At 57.9% G+C, this 17,690-nt stretch overlaps 1 protein-coding gene across 1 annotated transcript in view; it reads right to left on the bottom strand.

Moving 5' to 3' along the window:
• Positions 1-574: 574 nt before the first annotated feature.
• Positions 575-17,690, bottom strand: part of Wdr1 (WD repeat domain 1) — a gene marked incomplete at its 5' end in the record, with an annotated part of 34,626 nt that continues 17,510 nt past the window's right edge. Inside the window, 10 exon segments of the mRNA XM_013508539.1 lie at positions 575-1,530; positions 3,749-3,893; positions 4,083-4,256; positions 6,187-6,297; positions 8,715-8,802; positions 10,223-10,379; positions 12,118-12,205; positions 13,544-13,777; positions 14,067-14,147; positions 14,413-14,490. Coding sequence (XP_013363993.1) covers positions 1,424-1,530; positions 3,749-3,893; positions 4,083-4,256; positions 6,187-6,297; positions 8,715-8,802; positions 10,223-10,379; positions 12,118-12,205; positions 13,544-13,777; positions 14,067-14,147; positions 14,413-14,490 — 1,263 coding nt within the window.

The raw sequence follows: 17,690 nt of genomic DNA, 5'->3' as shown, positions 1-17,690 counted from the left end.
GCAGTAAAAGCCAGTAGGATTAAGCCCTTAGTAGGAGAAAGGCAACTGTACCGGGAGTGCAAATATGTGCATGGCTTTGTGATGTGCTTCCCACCCAAAACAGAGCCTTTCACTTTGCAATTATCTCTGGCTGCTTGGGAATTTGGTTTTCAACACGTTATACCTTTCTCAAAGGTAGGAACAGGAAGGCCAAAGACTAAGACTCTGAGAACCAGATGGGAGCTAGGCATCACCCGGTCTCACTTCACAGCGAATGAAGTGAGGCCCAAGATGGAAGGAGTGCTCTGGCGGCAGGGATGGGACTAGGTCCAGGAGGCTGGGCTTAACCTCTGGGGCTGTCTATTCACTAGGCGGTCCCCTCCCAAGCTGCAGCCTGGTGAGACCCAAAGCCACCATGACCGCGAGCAACCCACACCACGCACCCTGCCACACAAAGCCAGCCATCCACAATGAAGAGAAAAGATATTTAATTATTTCTCTGAAGCGCTCAAAGTGTTTTCACAAGTGCATGGGGGAGGGATTGTTCTCAGCCAACATTTACCAGTGATTCCGACACACGCAAAAAAACTCCAAATCACGGTGCTTTATACTTACTTTTAATTTCTGCACTGAAAAAGAAAACGCAGGTAAAAACAATGACAGATTAGATTACAGTGATTTCATCTTTGCCCTTAAATTAATCTTTGCTCTTGGGGGCAGAGACAGGAAAACATCAAAGCACAAAAATGGTGGCGACCAGGACACTTCGGTCCGGTGACAGAGCTCTGCACACCTGGACACGGTGCGGTTAGTGACCAGCTCGGGAACACGGACAGTCAACAGTTAAAGGTACATTAAAAAAAAAAAATCATCCCACAACTCCATCGTTAAAACCAAGCACAAAATCTGACAGTGAAATACATCCAGGGTTGACCGTGTCCCTGTGAGCGCTGGGGCAGCTTCCTGGAGGTGGCTGCATGTGCCCTGGGGCTCAGATGCCTGCTCTATGGACCACTGGCTCGCCCAGGGGCAGCGCCCTTCCCTCCTGGAGCAGGGACTTCCTGCCCAGCCAAAGGGTACCCGTGGCTCACTCCCTGCCCAGTCTCCCGAGTGACAGCAGCAGCCTCAGGGGGGCGGGGCTCTGTGCTTCGGAGGCTGGGGCCTCTGGAATGTTCCGCGTTCTCAGGTCTGCCTGGGCTGTGGGTTTTTAGTTACGCTCCACAAGTTGTTTAAGTGCTTGCTTTATTTTTTATGTGCAAACTGTTACTGTCTAAAGCTTTCAGAAGGTCATGTACAGACATGAGCACCCTGAAGAGAAACGAGGGTACCCGGCCCTCCTCCCTCCTGGGGTGGGGAGGAGCGGTTACAGAAATGGTTAGAGAAGTATGTTCCGCGGCAGTTCCATCTAGTCCCTGACTCGGTCCCTCGGGCGGGCGGGGCACCCTCAGTAGGTGATTGTCCACTCCTTGACAGAGGCGTCGTGGGAGGTCGTGACCAGCGTGTGCTCATCCAGCCAGGCTAGGCTGCTGACATGGTGCAGCCGGTGCGCATCTGGGCAGAAGAGAAAGGAAAATTTGGATCTCTTTGTTCTGTGGGTTGATGGAAAAATACAGTAAAAGACACATTGCTATTAATCTCCTTGAAAATACTCCCTCACTTGAACACTTAGCCTATTTATGACTTTCTGAACAGTTGCAAAAGTCCTCCCTTGCAACGGCCCTGAGCTGACCATGTGCCTCTCACCGTCATTTTGACACTGGGGAAGAGACACAGTCAGAGGCGCCAGATCTGGTGAACAAGGTGGGTGAGGGCACGCTGTCGTGTTTTTACGTGCCCGGCTTTCCGCTGGATGCAAACAGCAGAACGATCACACCTTGTGAAGACACTTGGCAAAGAGGACTTCCAGAAAGCGGCAAGGACGATGGGTTAAGTGTGTTAGAAGTGAAAGGAAGATTCGGGGGGGCTTCACGCAGTGTCTTTTTACTTACACACTCACCAAATAGTGTGATCACACCTGTACGTACACCCGGGACTAACAAGAGGAGGCCAGCAGGGCCTACATCAAACAGACCCCTGCCACTAACCACATGTGGCTGACCCCATCTCCTTTGAGGAAGGCTGAGAAAGGGAAAAGCGGGGTCCTCCTCAAGCTCCTGACCATGGGCGGCAGTGCCCTGCTGTGCACCCGGGAAGATGCAGCAGCATCCTGGTCCCTGTGTGCTCACCTGGCAGCACCTTTCCAGTCCCAAACCCCCTGCCCTGGTCCAAGTGAGTGAAAAATTTGTCTTCTCCATGTTTGAAGCAACAATATTCAGACACAAACAGATACACAATTGGTCCCTGGTGTCTCCATGGTTCTCACCTGTGGACCCAACCAGCTGATGGAAAACTGCTGAGGCACGCACGCACGCACGCACACTCACGGCATATATCTGCATGGCAAACCATGTGTCTAGTTGACGTATACAGGAGGATGTGTGCAGCTAATATACAAAACTGATGTCTGTTTATACAAAGGACTTGGTAGCTTTGAATTCTGGTATATGAGGAGGTCCTGGAGCCCATCCCTGGACCCAAGAGAAGACTGCAATGTCATGGGAAGTATTAAAATGAAGGGGGTGGGGACGCGACACACTGAGTAAGGGCTCAGAACAGAGTTGAAGACTCCTTTCCCCGAGACAAATCACACAATGGTGCCTGGATTCTAGGTTCCCCATCACCACCTCACTCTCAACTGTGACAATGGCCGGGACCTCTATGGTCTTTTCTTCACTGCCCCCTCCCATGAAGCCAAAGCACATCCCTGGTCCAGGAAGGGGAGCTCTTGTTTGCTCCCTGCCCTTCCAGCCCTGATGCCAGGAGCCTCAGCCAGAAGGTGGCGCATGGGCCTGGAGGCTGGGACTCATAAATCACCTGATGTAAGGTCAGCCTCGGTGCTGCACCCCGTCAACTCGCTGATTCTTTCTGGGCGCAGAGCTCATCCACAGGCATGAAAGCCAGGCTGGAGGCCAAGCCATGCTTGGCAGTTCCTGACCTCAGCACAGAGACGGGCTCCAACCTCACTCTCCACACCATTTGTTCCTGCTGTTACCAGAACTTGATTCAACCATGGATTTCCACACAGACCAGCAGAGCCCCTGGGAACCTGCTGCAGGCCTCCCCCACCCACCCTGACCAGCCCACTGGGAACCAAGGACACAGGCCAACAGCGCCCCCTCCCCGCAGCACTGGAATGGCTTCTGAGTCCTTTCTATACAGGAAAGGCTGCCTTCTGTGTGCAGGACAGGTGGGAGGGACCAGGCTGCAAGGGGAACCTGGCAGGAGTGGCAGGGTGGAAGGGAGGTGCGGGAACAGGTGACAGGTGCCGGCCCACACTGGGCCACCAGCCACACATGGTGCAGAGCCCTGCAAAGGAGCCCCCAGCATGGGTAGAAGGGATGAGATGCTGGGTGAAGTCAAATGTGCCATTGAAGAACACTTAACCATTTTCTTTCTAAAATGTAGATGCTCACGCTGGCCATCTAGTGGACACCACTGTCACAGGAAGGGCAGAAACTGGTCAAGGGCTGAGTTTGGAGCTGTCCACAGCCCTTTGCTACGCATGTCCCGTGTACGCAGAAGTGTGCCCTGCGCCCCCTGCCGGCCAGCAGAGCTCTTGCACTTGCAGGAAAGGAGAATGAGGGCCACAGGGCCAGGGCACAACCTCTAGGACACCCCGTGGAAACCGGCTCAGGGCCAATTCCTGCTGAGGCATGGGGGTGGGAGTCACCTTGGATCTTGACTCTGGTTTCCGGGTCGCTCAGGGTCCAGACGTACACCATCATATCCATGCCGCCAGAGGCAAAGTGTTCGTTGTCTGGTGACCAGGCCAGGCACACGATTTTTGCATGGTGTCCATAAAAGACGTTGTTCTCCTAGTTGTGGGTTGGAAACAGGCAGGAGGCTAGCTTACCTCGTGTCAACCCACTACCCCTCTGCACCGGGGTGGTGAGGATGTGCGACTGCTTAGTGCTTGATGCACGCCCAGCCACCCCTGAGCCTACTGGCACCTTGTAATTCCCCACAGGGCGCCTGCCCCTGGTGGAGACGAGATCACTGCTCACCGAATAGTCATCAGCAACGTTGAATACAGTGACCACCTTGCTGGCATCGCACACGGCAAGGAAGGCGCCATCGTGGGAGTAGGCCACGTCCGTCACAGGGCCCTTGGCCTCCAGGAGCTTGCCTTCATCCTTGAGTGTTGTGCCCAGGATGGAGTAGATGCGGACATTGCCATCCTAAGGGCACGGACAAGAGAGTCAGCCCCAGCATGCACGACAGCCCGCCTGAAGCTCCCTGCAACCGCGGCATAGAGGGCGACCCCGCAGGTCTTCATCAGCACGCCTGTCTGCTCCCTCTCAGGCAGGACTCGGAGGACTTGACCCCAGGCCTCCCTATTCTGATTCTGCAGGCTGGGTATGGTGGAGTCTATTTTCTGTGAGCAGCGGGTCAGCTCCTAGCCTGACCTGGGGACCTCACGTGGCGAGCCCCTACACACCCCAGCTCCACGGGGGAGTCTGCCCTGCCCATATCCTGCTGAGCGTCCGGTCACCTCATCGTGCTGGGTACCCCCCACCATTCCAGGGCTGCCATCCTAACCCCAGGGCTGCACTCAGGGCCCGGCCCCAATGAGCTGCACATGTGCCTCAACAGTGGCCCCACTGCTGGGACACCAGCATCGTCTCTATATGGTCTCAGGGCCCTTCCCGACCCTTCTGTAGCAGAAGCCAGGGCTCTGTGGTCTGCGAGGAGACATCACCCACAGGAAAAGCCTCAAATGAGGTCACTCCAAGGCAAGCAGGGAAAGAAGGAAAACCACAACCAAGTGTACACATCTGACAAATGAGCTACGGGCCACCTGCTTGTTGGGACCCTTAGTGTCACCAAGGCAAATGCAACTGTGTGTCCGGCATATGATGGGAGACAGTTTAAATGCAGCTGTGAGTCACAGAGACACCGGCCAGGACCACAGCAGGCCAAAGAAAACAAACGCCCACACCTGTGGTGCGAGCTGGGGTAGTCTGTCTGCCACCTGGGCGGAGGGTTTCCCCCAGTACCACGGGGTGGGAAACTGCACCTGTAGGTCAGCGACACCTGGGGACAGTGGCTCCCCAACCTTCACACAGGCTGCAGGGAAGGCTGGCCAGGCTGGCAGAGGGACTCCATAGTGGGCAAAGGTGTAGAGCTATTGCTGTCATACGTGTTAGGTGCTGTGGGCAAAACTCTACACATAGACCAGCCCTCGGGCCCGGATAGCAGTGTGGGAAGGTATTGGCCTCTGTACACAGCTGGGCTCCTGTGGGCTTCAGCGAGTGGGTGCAGGGGCACTGTGCCCTGGAGGGCTGGCCTGCACCTGCAGCCTGGCTCTCCCAGCATGGGGGACGGCGGGGGGGCAGGGGGGGACTCAGACGGCGCAACTGGCTCCCGCACAGCACGCACTGCTTCCCTGTGGGACTCAGGGTCTGCATTCCAGTTCAAGGGCTTCCCAGGCGAGTCCCTGCCTGCCAGACCCTGGGAGGATGAAACTCGGGGTCCACACAGCACTCGTGACCCAGCAGACTCAGCTGCTCTCACAAACAAGCTGCTGCTCTACCCAGTGGGAAAATCACCTTGTGGATGGCTCCAAGATAGAGCTCAGGAAACTGAAACCACCTGGTGGCTCCGTACCAAAAAGGTATTGCAAAAGCTCGTCACTGTCCTCCTGGCGCCTACGAGCCAGGCCTAGGGACGCGATCCTGGCTGGGCCCACTGCCCTCTCTGCTACTCCAACTACCCTTGGGCCTCTTGGTCTGAGGCCACGATGCCTCTTCCTGGGAGCTCCCTGTCCAGTGCGCACCGCCCTCCTTATTTGGGGTCTTGGGCTCCCGCAAATGTCACCCTGGCCACACGGCAGCTCAGCTAGCACAGAGCCCACAGTGGAGTCTCCTGCCCAGCCCCAGCAATACTGAGATGGGACAGCAGGCAGACACACCGTGGTACCAACCTGCGCAATGCTGCAGGAGGCCCCAGTGGAAGGAGAGCGCGGGGCGTGCCAGGCCGGCAGGGAGGGCCCCGCTCTGGGCAGGGGGTGCTGGGGCTACAGGCTGCTCCTATGACGCACACAGCTGATGGGGGCCCCACGTCACTCGGATACCAAGGGCAGTGGGCAGGGGGAAGAAAAGACCTTACCGCTCCCCCTATGGCCACTGTGTCCCCGCCGGGGTGCACTGCCACCACTTCGGGCTCGTAGCCAGGGCAGTCCAGGCTGAAGCACTTCCTCTGGTCCTTCAGCAGGACGATCTGCGGGACACACAGGTTCAGTCAGAGCAGCAGGCCTTCAGGACACGTGTCTGAGGAAGGCGGCGGGCTCAGCCCGGGTCACTGCTGCAGACCTGTTCCCGCACTAATGAGTAAGGGAGGGGGATGAGACCCGGGAACAGTCAGCGTCGTCACCTGGACCACAGCTACAGTCACCGTCACTACACTCACCAAACATGGCACCTGGCTCTCAAAGGCCTCGGGTTCCATCTCAAGACTGTGCAGTGAGTGCTGCATGGTGTCCCCAAAGGGCAGGGGCAAGGGCAGGCCAGCAGCACGAGATGGGGTGGGCATGACATGGCCCCGAGCAACACACAGGTCACAGGACAGAGCCAATGTCCTTCAGTGCACGGCTCTTGTGCAGTCTGGGGATGGTGCAGTGTCCTATGACCAAGTAGTCCAGCAGTCCAGCATGACCAGTCCTGTCCCCAGGGAGTGGAGGAGAAAGAGGAAGAGGAGGAGGAGGAGGAGGAGGAGGAGGAGGAGAATGAGGCAGCGGCACGGGCCCAGGGCATCATGGCAGGACCCCTGCAGGCTGCAGTCGCCCTGCCCCCTGCCCAAGCTGCCCGTGATCTTGAGTCCTGGGGACCCTGGCTGCCCGGGGCTCTGTCTTCAGAGCGCCGTGTGCCAGCCAGGAGTCCAGGCCCCAGAGGAGCTGCTCCCAGGCACGTGCTGACAGAAGGAGTTCTGGAGGTGGGCAGTGGCCTGACCCTCGTCTAGCCACCTACTGTTATGGGAAAAGCTCCAAAGTGGTCCCGGGTCCTTTTCCCAGGGGTGACAACCTAAGAGGACCCAGGCCTCCTGAAGATGGACTTCAACAGCAAGGACAAACACGGCCTGAGCAACAGGAAGCAAAATCAGCAGCGTGCAGCCGCTAGGACTGAATGCTGTGCCCTGCTGTGCTTCGCTCTGAGTGCATAGCAGGGTTCAGCTCCTCCACGTCACAGGGAGAAGACAGGGTACAGAGGGCTTTGGCCACAGGCCCAGAGCCCCAAGGTGTTACTAGAGCTCCCTCGAAGCCCAGGTCCTTGCCCGTGGCCACCACACTGGCCCTGCCTCAGGCCCACAATATGCACAAGAGGGTCCACACTCAGGGACTGCTCCTCTGTCTGCTCCTGGATCCAACCGACTGGCCAGCATGCCCCTGACCCGTGACAGCTCTGGCTCTGTGCCACGTCAGCAGCCGCTAAGCACACCTCCCGCTATCGGGTTCCACTTCTGTGTGCTGTGGGGTGGGCAAGTGGCAGCACCCCCGTCTGAAGGCATGAACATCAGAGGGAGCTGAGACTTGAACCTGGCTGTTCCCTCACCTAACATCCTGGGTTCCCTGCGGAGCTCCTGGCCCTAGAACCTCCACAGGGGCACCTGCAGAAGGTCCCCACCTGGAAGGGACCCAGATGGCAAGTCAGGGGAAAGGTGCACACGTACTTCCCACACTGGCCAGAGTGCTAGGGCACTGCCAGTGCCACCCAAGGGCAACCCTTGCCGAGTTCTCCTCCACTGCCCACCCAATCCAAGCCGGGCATCTGGACACGCAGGCTGGAAGGTCCTGTGGCGTGCACACGCGGCCCCAGGCCATCTGCCGCTATGCCCCACTGGTCATCCTGGCTATCTGCAGCCATGGCCTGGCAGAAGTTCTCATTATCTAGGACACAGAAATCCACTCTCCCTAAAGCAATTCATTCACAGACAAGGGAGGGGTGGGTGGATTCTCAAGGGCAAATTCTTTAGCAAGGTTTATCATTCGCATCACCCCTTCCTAGCTACAAAGGGGTACGCCCAGATCCCTGACAGCTGATGTGTGTGTCAGAGTAGAGTTCTATGTAACATGCGTCAGGTCAGGCGTGGATTCCAGGAAAGGGCCCTCTGTTCCAGAAATTCCAAAGAAAAGGTGTACAGACAACCCTGGCATGGGAGAGAGAACCCATCAGGCCCAGGGTCACCCTGTGGTCTTGACAATGTCAGGAGACGGCTCTAAGCCACATCCTCATCACCAAGCCCATGAGTCTGTGAGGGACGATGATTCTTAAGTTCAGAGACGGTGAGGTGAGACTTGAGGTCGCACAGCTCCAATGCGCAGGGCTGGACGATGACAGAACCACTGGCACTGGGCTCGATGTGCAGTGACAGAACCTAGCTGTCCCTTCACCAGCCAGACCATGGGCAGTGACTCACTCTCCTGTGCTCATCTCCTCCTGTGCCCACGGGGTAAGGCCCTGCCTGACTGGCGGGCTGTGGGACGCCAGGGGCCAGCACGTGGACGCTCTCGCACAGCACCGCCGCTGGCCACCGCTCCCATAGGCTGGTGTGCATGTAACTGCCACCCTGGGCCTGCGCAGCAGGAGGCACAGCCCCTCACCCACTGCCTCTTCCAGCCTGAGACCCAGCCAGATGCGTACCTGCCCGATGCACACGACCACGGCGTACCCTCTGGGGCCGACGGCCACGCACTTGGGTTGGACATCCAGCTTCACGACTCCTTGCCCACTGGTGAAGAAAACAGAGCATTGCCACACTGCCGTGGCTCCGGGTGGGTGCCTGACACACACGCACTTGCACTGGAAAACCACTACTTAGCTGTGCAGAAGGAACTGCACTCTATGCTGAGGGAGCGTTTGCAAAGACATGGGACGGAGATAAAGAATGACCCGCTTCTCTGTGGCACAGAGGTGGGGGGCGCAGGGGAAGGAGGTGGAAAATGGGGTGACGGGGACACTGCTGCTATGGATCCCCGGCAGGTGCCTGCCACTCCATCCCTCCATGGAGCACAGCTCCTATCCCGGCATCCTGCGCACAGAGAACTGGTCCTGCTCCCTCCTGACGGTCGGCACCCGAAGCCCAGCAGGGTAACTGCCAGGAATCTGCTACTCTCAAAGTGTGCAAACCATCTTACCATCTATCTCCGCTAATGCTACAAAACTCATCCTAGAATTTAGGTGCACGCATGTGCGTGCACACACTTCCTAAATACTGTCCATTTACAAAACTTCCACGCAGTTGGGCCAGACGTGGGGTCTCTATGCTTCCTGCATGGGCCCTGCCTGACATGACCAGGCCTCAGTTGCCTTTGTGGGAGCCTTGGGTGTGGGCAGAGCATGCGGCAATGGCCCCGACTGCCTCCAGGAAGACTTGCCAAGGGTTATGTTAGGGCAGGATGGCCAGCTGGGCATGGAAGCACATGCCTATAATCCCGTCACTCTGGGAGGCTGAGGCAGGAGATCACAACCAGCCTGAGCAACTTGGATCCTGTCTCAAAATGAACTGTAAGAAAAAGGCTGAGGATGCAGCTCAGCAGAAAGGCCCTAGGTTTAATTCAGTAAAATACAAAACAAACAAAAACAGAGAGTAGCCGTGTCACAAGGCATTAGAAGGAAGACAGCCGAGATCCTCCTGGGAGGCTGGACGGTCGCAGAGGCCCCATCACCCAGGCGAGGGGGGTGATGCAGTGAGTACCCCGCGTGTCAACTGTGAGCTGGGTGCCACGCCGCACGTGGACCTGGGACTCACAGTCTCCCAGATGGGACAGGTCCCTCAACAAACAGGGAAAGTGCAGCCTGGGGCTGGCAGGTTTGGTCCAAGGCTGCCTTGCATCCTCCTGCCCAGGACTTCCTGTCACTCACTAGCAGCTACTCCCCCAGCTCCAGCTCCAGCTCCTGGGGCTGCCATTCAAGCACCACAGCAAAACCCAACCGAGCAACAGCTCTGAACTGGTGCCTGCACGTCTACCTCACCCAAGGAGCAGGGTGCTGCTCGTATTGAGTGCTGCCCATGGCCAAGGCCTCACCTGACCTTCCCCTCTCCACTGTGAGGCAAGAGGGACAAGGAGAGACTGCCCGGCTCAGGGCCTGACACAGCAATGTTCAGAACGGGAAAGGGCGCCCGTCTGCGCTCCCACGGCAGCTCTCACCTGTAGTCCCGCAGTGCTAGGTTGGTGTACCGTACGGTGTCGTCCATGCTGCAACTGACCAGCTGTCCTGACTCATCCACCGTCATCCTGGACACCTGATTCGTGTGGCCTTTCCCAGAGAAGGAGTCGTTCTCACCGGTCTCCGAATCCCAGTAATGTAGGGCAGGGTTAAGAAGCGTGCAACCTGTGCAACCTTAGCCTCTTGGGCAAAGTCTGTGGGACTTTGTGGGAGCCTTGGGTGTGGGCAGAGCATGCAGCAATGGCCCCGACTGCCTCCAGGAAGACTTGCCAAGGGTTATGTTAGGGCAGGATGAATCAGGTGTCCCTCTGTGGGGGCTGTGGTCAACACCTGGGCCCAGGCAGCCCAGAGACAGCACAGCACGCTGAGGGTGAGAGGCACCCTCGCGGGCGTCCAAGCCCAGGACCTCAAAAAGCAGACGCAGCGGAAAGCCGCACTGTGGGGCAGGGGCACACGCCGTCTCCTGGTGACAGCTCTTCACGGCCCGTCCACCAGGTCACAACATCCACTGCCCTATGGCACTTCATGCAGATGAGCAGCCCCTGCTGGAAATGCTGCACAACCTCACTCTTGGGAATGGACATCAACACCACCAGTAAGTGGAAAACTCCACCTCTGCTTCTCGGGGCAGTGAAGTCACAGGCACTGAAGACACCCGGATGTAACCACCTTCAGGGCACGTATACAAGGTATGTACAAACAGGATGCACTTGGTGCTTAGAACTGGACAGCCCCATGATAGATTATGTATGTGCAAGTATTTTAAACTCTGAAAAAAAAAAAAAAAACACCCAAATCCCAAGAACTTCTGGTCCCAAGCATTGGAGGTAAGGGACGCCCAACCTTAAGTTGGAACCATTAAGTGAGCTCCTGCACGGACCAGGTCAACACAGCTCCCCAGACAACGGCTCAGATGATGCCGCTGGCACAGACTTTGCCCAAGAGGCTAACACTTCATTTCACCCTTTCTGTAACACAGTCCAGCATACAGCTGTCTGACCATCTGCCACGAGCCGGTTGTGCCCGCTTGTCTGCTGATGGCTGCCCCGGTGCCACCATTAAGGGCCTCAGGGGACTCGCCTTTCCAGGAGCCGCAGTGCGGACTCTGAGCTCAAGGATCCTGCACAGGGTGTGGCTTCAGTCATGAGATTCTTTCACATTAACAAATGAGAATCCTATTTCAAATGAAGGCGACTGTCTCCGAGGGAGGCTGACCCACTGGGATGACAGGGCAGACGGGCCCCACGGCCTCCTCTGCATCAGCCATGATACTTCTGACACGGCTTTTCTGCCTGGTCTCTGGGCCGGGGGTGTGTTGAGCCAGAGAGGGGGGCAGCCCAGCCCAGTCACAGGGAGGGAGCACTTGGCCAGGTGGGCAGCACGGAATGCACAGCGCCTGCCGGCCCGGCGATGTGCGCCCGGGCGCATGGCACAGGGAAGCACTGCAGACGCTGTCATCCGGGAGAAGTCCCAGGCCGCGTCTGCGAGGGGCCCCAGGCACCTCTGGAGATGTGGTCTCAGCCGTGGGCTCCTGGGCCAAGCGACCTGGGGGCAGGCACCTGTCTCTGAGCTTGTTTCTCATTTGTGAAACACGGAATTCTAAGACTCCAGGGTTCCACTGCTTGTGACAGGGACCAGGCTGGCACCCACTGCCATTTATTGGGACGACGGCAGCTCAGGTCAGAGCTGAGCCCCACAGTGGATACACAGGGAAAGCGCCTGGTGGGGTCAAGGCTGTGGCTTCCCCCGCCCTGGGCCCCGAGCCGCCAAGGCTCCCCATGTGATGGACGCCTGCAGAGCCTCGTGCCGCTTGGCCCCCAGCACCGTGGCGACAGGACAGTCCCCTCTCCTGCCAGCACCTTGAGTCAAAGGATATTAATGTGGCCGTCGTGGCTCCCAGAGTAGATGTAAGACTTGCCGCCGTTTTTGTGCACCGTCAGACACTGGATCGATTTACTGTGACCCTGTGAGGAGACGAGGGACAGGGTGAGCTGAGGACTCTGCTGCTCGAGCCACAGTCAGCCGTCCCGGATGGCCAGTCACCAACAAATCCAGCCACATGTGCCCTCCCTTCCCTGGCACCTGACCTCTGGGTGTGGACAAGGTCTGACCCACAGCCCCACTCAAACACCTAACTCACAGGCACAAGGCCTCTTCCACCCAAGTATCCCAGCACTCTGACATCCTGCCCCAACCTCCCCAAGGCTGGCAATGTAAGGTCAGGCACGCACAGTTGGTCTACAATCAGTCATGTATCTCGGAGTAAACCTCTTCTGCGACTGCTTCTGGACAGAAAGCCCTGCAGAGAGGCGTCTGGTTATACCTTTCCCCTGATGCCCAACAATCTCCATTCTTTATCAGCAAACTCAACTGTCAGTTGGCCAATTCATACTCTCCCAGAACTTTGCAGCGTTCTGTGGCATTCATGTGTTGCCATGAAACGGCATCTCCCCTCAGGAGAAGGGACACAGAGCCAGTGCACACCATGTCCCAGTAAGGGGTACTCCCAAGACAGCACTCCCAGTCCTGCTACTACTTAACATGGTCCCTGGGCTAGCCCGGACAGTAAGAGGACTCGCGTGCCACCTCGCTGGCTTGGGACCTTGTGAGAGACGCACGCTCTTTGCCTGCAGCCATGAAGTCACCAGTGTCCCTGCTGAGGTGGGGGCGTTTAACAAGCTGGCACTCCCGGGTGATCCCCATGCACCTGAAGGTCATCCCTGGAGCCCCTTGACTGCCCCCCTCTGGACCAGCCAGGAAGTGCTTTCTGAAAGTGCCCAGGTGAGGCTCATGTGCAGCCACGGCTGGGAACCACTTTCTCCTGGCTCCGGCTGGTGGCTCAGCAGCCTCTGTAGCCTGTGGTCAGGCCCAGCCACCTTGCATGACCCACACCAGTGTGACTCAGGTAGCTTTCTCCTGTAACAAACACAGGAGCTCACAAAATGCCAAGCCGACCTAGCCAAGCAATGCTAGCCTGGTTGCAGTGAGCCGCAGAGACATTGCTAAGAGCAGACACGCACAGCCAGGCTGACAGACACAGGAAACAGACACTGCTCTGCTGCTGGAGCTAGGCCTCAAACTGTGGAATTTCCAAGCATCTCACGTAGAGGCCCAGAGCACTGTCCTTCGAGATGCCCCCAACTGCCCGGGCATGGCCTTCTTGCTGCCAGACCATGCACTTTCCCTCTCACCGCCCTCACCCTGCTGCGCAAACCCCGAAGGCCAGCAGGCACCTCCCCCAGGTCCCCTCTTCTGGTTGGGAGGATCTTTCACTACCTGGCCCCAGGGTGGGCCAGGCTCACCTTGATGACCCGAAGGGGCTTGCTGGGATTGTTCTTGTCCAGGTAGTTGATGAAGCCTGACAGGGAGATGCTCAGGAGGTGGTCCTTCTGCCACAAGCAGCCCAGCTGCTGGTCCAGAACAGTGGAGCCCATGGGAAACGTGCTGACGACTGAGTTTGCGCTGACATCCCAAATCTTGGAGGATTTGTCTCCCGAAGCAGAAAGCAAGTGGGTGCTATCAGGACTCCAACTAATCTGTGCAAACAAGACAGGCCTGTGTCGGAGGACTGCAGAGGGAGGAGACCAGAGGGCGGCCTGGCCGTAGCCTGCATTTTCCAGCAGAAGAAAGCGAAGCCTGAGGCGGCCATGGGATGTACCCAGTGCCCAGGCTCCTGCCATCCCATGGTGACCCTGAAGCCTGGAACCACTCCCCAACTCTTAGTCCCTCACTTAAAATTGTTCTCTAACTTTAATATTGATGGCTACAAACACAGACTTGGACAAATTACCAACAGCACACCACAAGACAAAGCTTTGTACTCACAGCATAAATCCCGCCATCGTGAGCCTTGCTTCCTCCCAGAGCACATATTTTCTCTCCTGTCTTCCCATCGTAGATGAATATCTTCCAAGAAACAAAGACATATGAGTATCATGTGTCTGGGTGTGTGGAGGCCCTGGGCATGCCTTTTCTCCAGCGGTCACAACTCGACTCGGCTTCCTATGCTCTCTAAAAGGAAAGCCTAGCAGCCCCAGTCGACTAAAGGATTAGGCATTGGCCTCCTAAAGGGAAAGCTTGTGTCCGCCAGGCTTCGGTGACATGCCCCAGAGGTGTTAAGGAGGGAGAGCTCCCGAAACCTGCCCACCACCCCTCCACCCCTGGCTCTTACCTGGCCGTCAGCACTGGCCGTGGCAAATCTGTTCCCATCAGGGGAGAATCGCACGCAGTTAACAAAGCGGCCGTGGTCCTGTGGGAAAGAGGACGGTCACCCACCTGCCTGAACCCCACGGCAACCTCCACCACTGGCTACAGCAACAGGCAACTTAGGAGGTTAGAGGAAGCCACACGGTCCCCTGGAGTCAGTTTCAGCCTCCCCGCCCTGCCTGCTGCCCTCCAGCTTTTCTCCTGTTTTGCATTCCTCTGCAATCAGACGCTGCCATCCGCCTTCTAGCTCCTGAGGAGCAGAAATCTCCAGCCTTGAGCCTAGACCAACACTGCCACAGCCAGAGCCATGGGCATCACCATGGGCCCTTCCCAGAGACCTGAGGCCCCAGCAGAGGAAGGCAGGAGGTGCTGGAGTAGGGGCCAGGGGTTTGCAGAACAAGTAAGCGACTTGTCCCTAGCAGGTATGACCCACCAATGACCCACCGAACTGCATCAGTCAAAACTCACTTTCCAAACTGCATCTCTGCCTCTTCCACTATCCTAACTGCAGAAGCTTCTGCCAGTGTCACAACCTGTCACTTTACCTCTGGGGGCCATGGCGAGCCTCCAGGCCAACTCTTTACAGGAGAGCAGCAGGCGCAGGGAAGCTGCGAAACCTGAGCAAGCCGGCTCTAAGAACCCAGCTAGAGTTTCCTGCCCAGAGCTTCACTTCCTCAGGGGCACTGCTCCTGGGCCCTGGCAGGTGCTGGGCAGGCCAGGGCTTCTCTGGCCAGGAGCCACCCGGGTCAGGTCTCTAAAGCTGCAGGTAGACTGCTACCCATTCTGAGCCGTACAGAAACTCACTGCAGAAGGCCTCCTGTCCTGTGCGTCAGGGACGAGGCTCACCCCACTGTTCCCTTGAGTGCTGCAGGAGCCAGCGGGGTGCAACGCTGGGGGAAGGGGGCCTGAGACAAAGCCCCACAGATCGCACACCCATCTCCTTCCAGTTGAGGAGCAAGACAAGATGCAACCGCATCTAGACTAAGCATCCAGTGTCAGCTCACCTGGGGTTCCGCTGCCTGGGCAGGGGTCACATGGTGCTTGAGAACGGGGAGGCCGAACTCACTCATCCCAGTGGGGCAGAACAGGGAACAACAGGGCGGCCGAGTGGGCTGCTGACTCTGCTTATATACCGAATATGCCACAAACCAGAGACTAGCTACTGACCAGGCCTAACCAGGGACAACACCTAACTGTGCTGGTTCCCTGGGGACAGGCATCGACACTCCTACTCCAACCCCAGAAGCAGCATGCCCCTGGGAAGAGACCGGACACCCAGGACCTGTGACCCTAAGCAGGTCTATGGCCTGGCTCAGAAGTGTCCACTTCATGGGCCTCTCCTACGGGGCCCACAGGGGCAAGGCCTGTGCCCAGGAACACGCAGCTGTTGGAGGGTGGCCAAGGGAAGCTGAGGCCAAGCAGACGCCCTCAAGTGCCTGGGGCTATGGAAGCCTGGGTCTGCTCCCGAGCCTGCTCCTGTCACTGTTTCCTGCAGCTCAGCCAAGCACCAGGAGTCCAGACGGGTAGCAGACTCACTTCTGCTCCCGAAATAGCCCCTGTACAGGCAGTGAGTGCCAGCAGCCCATTAACCAATGAAACGAGGGCTAAAAATAGCGCTTCCTGCAGGGAGCCCAGCTGCGCACATAGGGGGCTGTGGGTGTCACTTCCAGTCCCGATGATCTGCAGCCTTGCATGCTACCTCCTGACCAACCGGCCACCTCGTGAGCTGTCCCAGCTGACCAGAGGGTCATGGTGCCATCCTGAAGTCCCAGTGCAGGCCGTCCTGTGTGGATGCCCGAACATGGGGGTGCCCCACTGCTGTCAGCTCGTCCTGCTAAGCCCACAGCCCTCTGGCTCCATGCCTTCTTCCTCCAGCAGCATCACTGCCCTCAGCACAGGCTTGAACCGCTGAGGTATTAAGGAGCCTCCCAAGGCCATGTCACCAACAGAAACAGGGGCCCGGCCTCCAGGTGTTCTGACTCCAGCCTGCACGCTCCCTGGCTGGCTCAGGTGTCCACAATCCCCAGCCTCGGTGGCTGCTGTCTCCTCCCAACCCACATCCCTTCCGCCGTGCCCACCAGCTCTGCCCCTCCCCCAGCAAGTGCCCCACAGGGATGGATGCTCCTCAACATTCACCCTTCAGTGCAGACGCCGGCTCCTTCCTCCTGTCCACCAGGCTGCTTCCTCCCCGCCAAGCTGCTTGAGGGCAGCACTGTGTTCTTCACCCGCTTCAGCAGGGCCAAGAAACCCGAAAGAGCCCTGCCCGGCTGTGTCTCCCAACCCTAGACAGGTCAGCCAGCACCACTTTTCTCCGGAGCACAAGGGATACAGCCCTGCTGTCTGCCTCAGGTGCCAGGACTCACAAGAAGAGGCAGGTGCACATTTGTCTTGCTGAAGCCTCCTGGGGGTAAAATGCCCCTGCAATGCCTGGCCATTGCACTTGCTAAGTAAGACGTGCAGTGACCTCCAGTTCCAGGTCGCATGGCCACATTCTGGGCCAGCCCTCCATGAGGGAGTGGGCTTCCTGCATTCACTGTTCCCAGCAATCTCTGCTGGACACAACCCGCCCCACCCAGAACACGCCTGGGAGCCGGATGCATGGAGAGCCCTGAAATCTTCAAGCAACCACCGCCCACTCACAGAGGACAAGAGAGGCTGCAGGCACAGGAACTGGCCCTCGGCCACGCCAGACAACCGAGACACCGGTGGGACTGTTACACATCCGGATGTATCTGTCAGAGGAGGGCTTGGCTCGGGGCCGGGGGGCGGGGATGAGGCCACACCACTCCCCTCCTGAGGCCACAGTCAGCACTTCTCTGAGGGTCTAAATCTTTGTCCTGAGCAGCAGGGGTGGTGATGGAGATGGTCCCTAAACCTCACCTGCCCCAGACTCAAGATTCTCCAGCGATCCCAAGGGCCACGTCCTCCAGACACCCATGACATCTAAAACGTGGGTGCACGGGGACAGGGTGGTGCGTGGCCCACTCCAGGTAACAAGTTTCTCCTTCCCTACCTTCGCTGTGCACCAAGCCAGGCCATGGCCCGAGGTCCGAAGGGCACAAGCCAAGACTCTAGTTCAGAGCTCTGCACAATGGGCCGCTGAATAGAAACGAAAGCACCACAGCCCGCGAGCTTAGGCCAGCAGACAAGAGGTGGCTCCCCATGACCTCAGGTCCCTCCGACCTGCTGCTTTCGTGCCACTCGGGCGCAGCCTCAGCAGGGTCTTGTTTCAGCATGCGCTGG

The sequence above is a fragment of the Chinchilla lanigera genome, unplaced genomic scaffold (assembly GCF_000276665.1).
Source record: "Chinchilla lanigera isolate Chin_1 unplaced genomic scaffold, ChiLan1.0 scaffold00148, whole genome shotgun sequence".
Classification (NCBI taxonomy): Eukaryota; Metazoa; Chordata; class Mammalia; order Rodentia; family Chinchillidae; genus Chinchilla; species Chinchilla lanigera.
Note: the sequence above shows the minus strand (reverse complement) of the source record. Positions and strands in the feature narration are given on the sequence as shown.